The 9290-nt window shown below is 36.7% G+C and overlaps 1 protein-coding gene across 1 annotated transcript; it reads right to left on the bottom strand.

Annotated features, from left to right (window-relative positions):
* Window positions 1–7523: 7523 nt before the first annotated feature.
* LOC108372747 (uncharacterized) lies at window positions 7524–8772 on the bottom strand. The gene is made up of 3 exons (XM_017628515.1): window positions 8699–8772; window positions 8450–8627; window positions 7524–8391 (listed from the first exon to the last, which is right to left on the bottom strand). The coding sequence occupies exons 1-3, from the start codon at window positions 8707–8709 to the stop codon at window positions 8152–8154; spliced, it is 429 nt and encodes a 142-aa protein (XP_017484004.1). The 5' UTR covers window positions 8710–8772; the 3' UTR covers window positions 7524–8151.
* Between the last annotated feature and the right edge of the window lie 518 nt (window positions 8773–9290).

Genomic DNA, 9290 nt, shown 5'->3' on the forward strand with positions numbered 1-9290 from the left:
AATTTATAATTAATACGTTGTGTTCATTTTAGTAAATCCACTTTAATTTTTAATTGTACAAAATTTATTATATACATACAGTATCGGTCATATCAATAGCAACCCCTATACAAAGTGATATTATTTCCCACTCATATTTACTTATTTATTTCTAGGCATTAACAATAAAAATACAGTTCATTTTCTAACAAAACACATATAAACCTAATTTTAAAACTTCGTAGAAAACTACAAAAAAATACAACAAATTTTCGCGCAAAATTCAATTTTTTCTCAGAGGTGTTAGAATTTTTTTGAGCAATCAGTTTTATAGCCCCTTCAATATTAGTCTAATTATATGCAAGTTTGAAGTGGCTAAAAATTACCGCTGATTTTTTAGAATCGATATAAAAACAAATTGTTTTTATTCGTCTTCCATATAACGAAAATGCGACTATATATCGATGGCTGAGTGGAAAATCGACCTATCTCTGCAGCCAGTTCGAAAACGCTCGATATTAGAAAACTTTTTAACAACGCCCTATTTCAAAATTTGGATGAAAAACGCCCTATTTTAGAATTTCATTAAAAAACGCCCTATCTCAGAACTCGGTTCAAAAACACCCTATCTCAGCACATTTTCAATGTATTTTCGTTTGAGATAGGACTTTTTTGAACCGAATAATAATAATAATAACATACTATATACACATCTAGTTACAATATAAAAAAAATGTATGTACACATCATTAATTGTGTATATATATCTATGTCAATATATGTATGTATGTGATATGTATGTATGTACATACTACATCTACATATCGTCGTTTAAAGTAGAAAACCGTGTATCAACAAAATGCAAAACCGCGTATCAAGATAATGCAAACATACGTGGGTTGCAAAAATTATTTTCTAGAGAGTAAAAACACTCATATTTCATAATGGTTATCTTTTTTAAAAAGCAATCGCATTTTTGGCCAGTATATTTCAGGTAGAATGGATAAGGATTGAGCCAAGAGCTTGTTCGAGCAAATCCAATTTTTAGCAGCAAATGTCAGTTACGCGGTTTTGCATAATGACGATATGCGGTTTTTTGCTTTAAACGACGATATGTAATTAACAGGAACGCAGCAATCTAATACACGGGTGGAGCAGGAACGCAGCGCAGCAGAAATATACAAATAATTGGTTTTTTAGGTTTTGAAATAACAAAGAGCTGGTTCAAACTTGCTTCAAAATATCTGCAGGATGATGCGCACAATCAAATTCGGCCGTAGCTGCAGTTCACCAGAGAATGCTGCAAATTGAATGGTTCATCAATAAAGTCAAAATAATATGTTGTAACTTACGTGTATTAGCTTTTAATCACAATACCAGCACATGTCGGCCAGGAAAACACTAAGGAAATGACCTAATAAATGCAAAATTATAATTTATTTGTAAAATAATTAGGTTTAAGAACAAAACGAACAACCAAAATTTAACCAATGTAGCTTGTTAAAAATTTTTTTTCTAATATTTTGGGAAATGTTCAGTGAAATTAGCAAAAAAAACAACACAGTTTCTCCTAAGGTAGTTCAAGATGGCGGATTAGAGCGAGAAGTTGCCAAGGTATAACACCTTTCATTATTGCATCATGATAGATAGGTACATACACTTTATAGGGTTGACAAACGGGCTCGCTTATCTGCATAAATGTCTTATTTCCATTAACTCATACTCTTTAAAATGTGAATAAGCGGCTGAATAAATGTATAAAAATTTCGTGCTTTTGTTCGAGCGCCGAGATACAATTTTGCGTACGTATTTCATAAAAGCTATGGAGATCTCCACTAAATATAAGAGTGGTATTTTTGAAAATTAGAGACTTCTACCTTTAAGCTAAGTAATACTTGTTTTACCCCGTAATCGATGGGACGATTTTCCAAAGTCAGCCCACCAATTTTCATTCAAAGTTCTGCTCGGAACCCAGTATAACTTACGTAGGAACTGCATCCGGGCATAATCGCTAACGCTTCACGCCCTGATTTGCTTGGAATTTTGTTTATCTCGTTATTTTATTTTATGTGACTTGAAAATGTTTTTCACAATAGGAAAATGTTGAAATTGGATTTCATTTGGGTTAACGAAAACGCTACTGTGAAAAAATATCAACTTATTAATTCAAATAAATTGTCAAATAAGCATGTTTACATTTTTGTTTTGTCTATCTGGATTACTGTACAAAGAGATCGTAACATACATTCATACATACATTCAAATACCCTGCAAACCAAAGTTCTGAAATTTTGACGAAATCTTTATGAGTTTCTCACTTCTGCAACGATTTTTTTACGAATCTTCAAGGAAATTTGTATGAAGTGGTTGACACGAACTCGTTAAGAAATTTCTGTAGGAAAAATAAAGAAAATTCTGAAAAAATTTTGCAAGAAATTCTTCACATCGCAGCATTATTTTCATTGCTTTACCGATTATCTTCCGAAATTTTTTAAAACAATCGAAGTGTGCACAGTTTATTTCATTTTAGAAAATTCGGCAAAAAATCGGATGAGATCTTTACGAATTCTTTAAAATTTCTCTACAGTTCAGAATACTATTTATATAAGAAAAACCTTGTAATAAAAGCATGCATGTGTATCGATGTACACAAACATGCATACATATATAAATACATACTACATTTATACATACAAACATGTAACGTAGAATTATGTCTAAAAGCGCAAACAGTCAACGACATAGCGTAGACGTAGGTTGGCGCAGACATGACCTACCATATGGGATTCGCGTGTTAACGAAAACTCACCGCCGCATGGCGGTGACGTTGCCGTTGCTTCTCTCTCTCTCTCTAGTAAACAGTAAATTTGATATGCTGCTACGTACGTCTACCTACGTTTACGTTACGTCGTTGACTAACTGCGCTTTAAATGTAAGATTTGTATTATAAAGAAACGCTCCACAGAGTGTGGAGTCAGTTGCACTTAAATCAGCAGATCAGTTAGTGTATTTGTTCTGCCTCGCATAGCTTTAGGAACACTAGGTTCTTGTTCAGTCTGGACATTAAGTCTGCTTATTGGCAGGTGCCCGCGGAGGAGCAGTCGGGGCCCTTCACGGCTTTCACGGTACCAGGTAGAGGTCTCTTCCAGTTTAGGAGAATGCCATATGGGTTGCATAATGTACCTGCGACATAGCAAAGATTTATAAATTCCGTTTTAGGTCCAGAGTTGGAACCCAATGTTTTTGTTTACCTCGACGATATTATCATCGTTGCTAATAACTTTGAAAAGCACTAGGAGATTTTACAGGTAGTCTTAAAGTATAAACAGTCGGCAGAGTTCATCCGGATCAACTCGGGAATTAACTGCAGTTAATCCGGATTAAGTCCGAGTTAATCCGGGTCAACGCTGCCGTCAGTTTAAGCTTTTAGATAGGTTAGCTAAGGCAGGTCTAAGACTGAATAGGGCCAAGTGCAATTTCTGTAGGTCAGAGCTAAAATATTTAGGCTACGTGGTAGACAAGCACGGTCTACACGTGGATTCAGAGAAGGGAGAAGAGATGGTTAACATCGAGAGACCGACGAATGTCAAGCAGGTTAGGTCCTTTATAGGCACAGTGTCCTGGTACCGAAGGTTTATCAAAGTTTTCGCGGAATTAGTTAGACCCCTCACGAAGTTAAAAAAGGAGAACCGAAACCAGAAGAGCCGCAGGCAGCTGTAAAGAACGCCAAAGCATCCAAGGCGTTATGCCCTGACGGAATCTCGATGCAGATGGCGAAAAAGCTAGGAGCTGCGGGAGTCAAGTATATCACTCTTACCGAAAATTCCTTTGCCTATGTCCTCATTCTCCTGCATCACATCGATGAACCGCGCAAGTTGCCTTTTGTTGCTTACAATTTTTGATCTGTAATTCAGACACATAGGGCTTGTTCCAGATGCAATCACAACCGCAGTGTTGCGCGAATTATTAAAGTATCACGTTCTGTGTGAATTTCTAGCAATGTATTATCAGTTGGGCAGTTGCAACAATGTTGCCAGTTTTCTTCAGTACGGCAGTAATGCCGCTTTTATTACGTGCCTCGAACAGGCCCATAAATACATATGTATATTTCACAATTTTTTACAACTTCCAGTTTAATTGACTTACTTTTTATCCATTATAGTAACACTTTCTTAAGTAAATTTTATAAAGGCAAACTCGAACGACTAAAAAACAGCAATAGAAGGATGAGCGATTAAAAAGTATTCAAGTCGCTAATTGAGCGACTAAGCGACACTCACAATAGCATCGATAATCGACAATCGCTTAATAGTCGTTTATCTACTGCCAGTCGACATTCGCAATAGGGGTGCGAGAGAGACCAGGTGCACCCTAGCACAACTGCGTTCTAGGTGTTGACACAGATTAAACAGTTATCTCTCCCGAATGAAGCCAGAAGTGGCAGACATATGCCCAACATGCGGCCAAGATCCACACAACACCCAACACCTCTAACCCTACGACCTTGACACCCGAAGTACTATGGACCGCGGCTATCGACGCCGCAGGCTTTCTTGGCTTCAGGCTTGTTGAGTCAGAGGACGAAGACGACCCATGATGAAACTCCGGGGGTTGAGCACTGATGTTACACCAACAAGAACTTCGTTGATAGTTACGATTGGATTCCAGCATACCAATTTTCTAATTTTTCGAACGGAGCTACATATTCGTAACTACGAACTTTCGGATTACAGCATACGGATAATTCAAAATAAATCACATTCTGAAGTCAAACATTCAGTATCAAAGAACAAAAAATTCACATAGGCCCCTATTGCGAGTGTCGACTGCCAGTAGAATAGAAATTTGTCTATCGAGTCGATTATCTTTTATTTTTGTATTGTGAAACCTGATCGACAAGAATTTGCTCTATTGTGAATGGTTAACTGAATTGACCGCGGTTCGGGTGTTTGCTTACATTTGTAAGCAGTTTGTTTTACTTTTAATTGCTTTGAGCAACTATTTTAAAATTAATATTTTTGTATAAATAAATTAATAAATGGATACTGTTGAGCTGTGGTTTAGTGACGAGAGTGAAGATGAAAGTGTCAGTTTAACGGAGTTGGCAAAATTGAGAAGGCGGTTGAGAGATTCGTCTAACCCTCTGGAGTTGGAGGACCAAATGTATTCATTTTCATGCATTGCTTAAGCAATTTACTAAACATATCTTTATAGGTTTCTGAAAAATTTTCGTTTGCCAAAACCTGCATTCACGTATTTGCTTACACTGCTGGAAAGCAAATTACCAGCAGGTGTAAGAAATACATCAATTCCTACGATTTTAAAGTTATCAGCGACACTGAGGTTCTGTGCTTAGGGATCATATCAACTCATCGTAGGAAATGAGAGCAATATCGCACTTGGACAATCTACCGTTTCATTAGTATTGAGTGAAGTGTTTAAAGTTTTGTTAAAATTGTTGCCCCCAAAAAGGACCTTCAACATTTAACTACAACCGGAAAGGATATTTCAGTTTAAATACAATGATAGTAAGTGTTTCGAAGGAAAATCCTTTGAAGTCGATTACTTATTCAGAGATGTTACAAAAAAGATATCGGAATCTCAGAAATGGTGTTATGAAAAGTGAACAAATATGACTTCTGCGGTGATAGTGTTTCTTTTAATGAATGGCACTAGGGAATCCACTCAAAAAATACAGCGAAAGATTTTGCGAGACAAGAGCAATCCGCTGGAGCTACCAGAGGCAACGTAAGTGCATTCGCCGTAGAACGTCTACAATTTTGCAGGTTTATTGACCAATATCGCCTTAATAAGGAAGCTTTTGTAATGGTGTTAGACGTAATAAAATGCAAGCTAGATTGGTTATCCATTTCTCCGGTGATGCAACTTGCAGCGGCTTTAAGATTTTTCGCTGAGGGATCTTATCAAAGATCTGTGGGTAACGATTTGAGCATATATTTAGCGAAGAGCACGGTGTCGGTGGTGATAAGGGAAGTGCTGAAAGCCCTAGAATTTGCAGACGCTGGGTTAAACTTGAAATGAACGACAACGAAAAATGAAGGGCAAGGGAATATTTCTACACAAAATACCGCATTCCAGGCATTACTGGATGCATTGATGGAACGCACGTAAAAATTGTACACCCCTCGGTTGATGGGCATTTATATTTTAATCGGAAAGGGTATTTCAGCATGAATGCGATGATTGTAAGTTAAAAAAGTAAAATGTGTAGGTACATCTATTCCGCTGCGAAACTTCCGGCTTAAGTTTCTTTGGAGTGTTGGGAACGTGTGGAGTCTCGGCTCTCCTCTTTGACGATGTCGTAGGAATGTCGTCGCTAAGTTCATCGCCTGGCTCAAGGATCTGACCTAATGATACCCCAGGCACGCCCTCTACCGCCCGCGTCATTCCACATATTCGGACAATGGCTTCTTCTGATTCGGTCAATGTATGTTTTGTGAAAGGTCCACCACCAGTTGCTCGCGTTTCACTTGTATTGTGTGCCAATTTCTTCTTAACTTCGCTTTCCACTCAGTCCATACCTAGCGAAGACCAATGAATATCCCGTTAGAAAAAATTTAACATTCGATTTTCGAGCTTATTACATTTTTCCACCCATTTACATCTTTTGTTGGTGGACCTCCGGCGTTTAACATATCGGTCAATTCCTGCCACAACGAGCTTACGAGGGACTTATCCCGTTTTGAAAATCCCTTAGCTAAATCTGGGTTTTCTTCCATAAATTGGATCAGAAGAATAATTTGGCCCTGGCTCTTATGTTTTCCCCTAGTTAAGTATAAATAAAAACAATTTATAAAGTAAGATGTATTTCATTTATCTATTTTTGTATAACGTACATTTTACCACTTTCCAGTAATTTAAAAATTGGCACACAACACACGACCAAGGATGAAACACGACTTAATTGCGCACTAAATAAATAATTCTGTCAGCACAAAACGTATCGGTTTAGTTCTGACAAGTAAACCGATTAGTCGGTTTCTGTAACACCTAAAATCGATATCAAATATGATTGGAACATGAAACCGATCAAATCAGAATTTGTAACACCAAAACCAAACTTTTGTCGATTTCAATTCTGATTCTCATAACAATCAGAATCTGTAACACCCCTGATTGATTTAATTTTTATTTATATTTGTTACAGGTTTGTGATAATGCTATGAAAATTCGCTATGTCTATGCAAAACATCCTGGGGCAACGCACGATTCTGCGGTTTTTAACATGTCTGCCTTAAAACCGCAATTAGAAGATGACTACCGCAGGGGTGAACGGAATATATTATTATGTTTGTTTGCTCAAAAAATGTGTTACATTTGGATGGTTGTAAAATTAGTATATTCTCTCAGGTGATGCAGGATACGCTCTACAACCCTATATGCTGACTCCATTTCGGAATCCTGAAGAGGGATCTGCAGAGAGTGTATTTAACCAAAAACATTCACAAGCAAGGAATATTGTAGAACGCACAATTGGGGTGCTTAAAAATCGATTTAGGTGCTTGTTAGGTGCTCGCGCACTACATTTTTTATCACTTCATTTCGTATATTTATTGCTCGATTCAGTCATTTAATTAAAACTAGAAGTAAAAAGTTAAAGAAAAAAACAAAAACTTATTTTCATAAAAAAAACTTAAGTTGGTTTGTTGGTTAAATCACATAAAATCAGAATCACATTAATTCAGGTCCAAGCTTAAATATATCCTTAAACTAAACTTAAATATATCGTGAAACTATTGCATTAGGTTTTCCTTTTGCATCTCCAACAGCTGCACTTTTAACCACAGTTTATCTAGCCTATTTCTGGCTTTATTTACAACTTCTTCTTTAAGAAGTGCCATCTTTTCTTTTTTTAATTTAAGTTTTTCTTTTACTAATTTAAGTTTTTCTTTTTCTAAAGTCAGTCTTTCGTTTTGAAGTCTATAAGATTTCCTTGTGTTGCTTTCAATTTGTCTAAGACTATCTTTTATTTCTTAAGCATTTGCTTCCATGGCCTCAAAATGTTCCGATTGACGTTGTACTTGTTTTTCAAGCAACGCCATTCTTTTTTGCTTTGAATAGCAATTTTTTTTTTCTTTGCTTGGAAATACGCTGTGGTTCTATTTCGCATTCTTGGGTTCCTCGCGTATCTGAGTCTTCCAAGGCTTCCCTTTAAATTTCGCTAAAGAAATTTTCCTGCTCATTGATTTCCACCGAATGAGCTCTTGAAGCGCTGCTTCCGATTTCTTCACCTGGAGGATTGACACAAATGTCGTACTTTAAAAAGTTGACTACAGCTTCCTCTAGTGGCGTAAGGGTATGCAGGTTGTTTTGGCCTCCTCCAGTTGCACGAAACTCCGATCCATTTTCTGATACTTTCTTCTTTGTTTTGCTCTTTAAATTTGTCCAAACCTACATAAAAATATGCCGCATTAATTTATTCAACACAACTTTTATAGAAATTTGTTACCTTTAACAACTTTTCCCAAGAACGCATTGGTGGTCCCAAGCTGTTAAGCTCCACTGCAATGGCTTCCCATCTTGGTTTCGCCCTACTCTTTCCGCAAATTCCTTTACCAATGTCCTCATTCTCCTGCATCAGCTCGACCAACCGCGCTAGTTGCCTTTTGTTGCTTACAATTTTTGATCTGTAATTCAGACAAATACATACGTATGTATATTCCACAATTTTATACCACTTCCTGTTCAATTGACTTACTTTTTATGCATTATAGTACCACTTTTTGTAAAAATTTTGTAGACGAAAACTCCAGCGACTCAGAAATAACAATAGAAAGATGAGCGATAGAAAACCGTTCACGATCGCTAACTGAGCGACTAATCGACACTCATAATAGCATCGACAATCGATAATCGCTTAATAGTCGTTTATCTACTGTCAGTCGACATTCGCAATAGGGGTGATAATAAAAATAAAAAAACAATTTTCTTGAAGCAAAATTCCTTGAACCAGGGGCCCTATTCTATAACTCGATTCGAAAATAAATTTGCTCGAACACCTTGTACTCCTCCTTCCTGTTCCCAGGCGTCACCCAATTGCAGTACGATGCGGTCCCGAACTCAAAGAAAAAGCAATCTTTTGAAGATGCAAGTGGATGGGCAAACAAAATTCCACAAAGATTGTACTCGCATTTTAAAAGATGTAAATTACAATTTAAAATCATTAGCAAAAACAAATAAATCTGTGGAACAAATGGAAGAGAAAATAGAAATAGAGACACAAAAACTTAAATTCGCAAAATTAAAACATGAATACAAAGTAAAAAGCGACATGGAGAGAAACAAAATTA

This window comes from Rhagoletis zephyria, unplaced genomic scaffold, assembly GCF_001687245.7.
Source record: "Rhagoletis zephyria isolate East Lansing unplaced genomic scaffold, Rhagoletis_zephyria_1.1 Rzeph_scaffold_00075, whole genome shotgun sequence".
NCBI lineage: Eukaryota > Metazoa > Arthropoda > Insecta > Diptera > Tephritidae > Rhagoletis > Rhagoletis zephyria.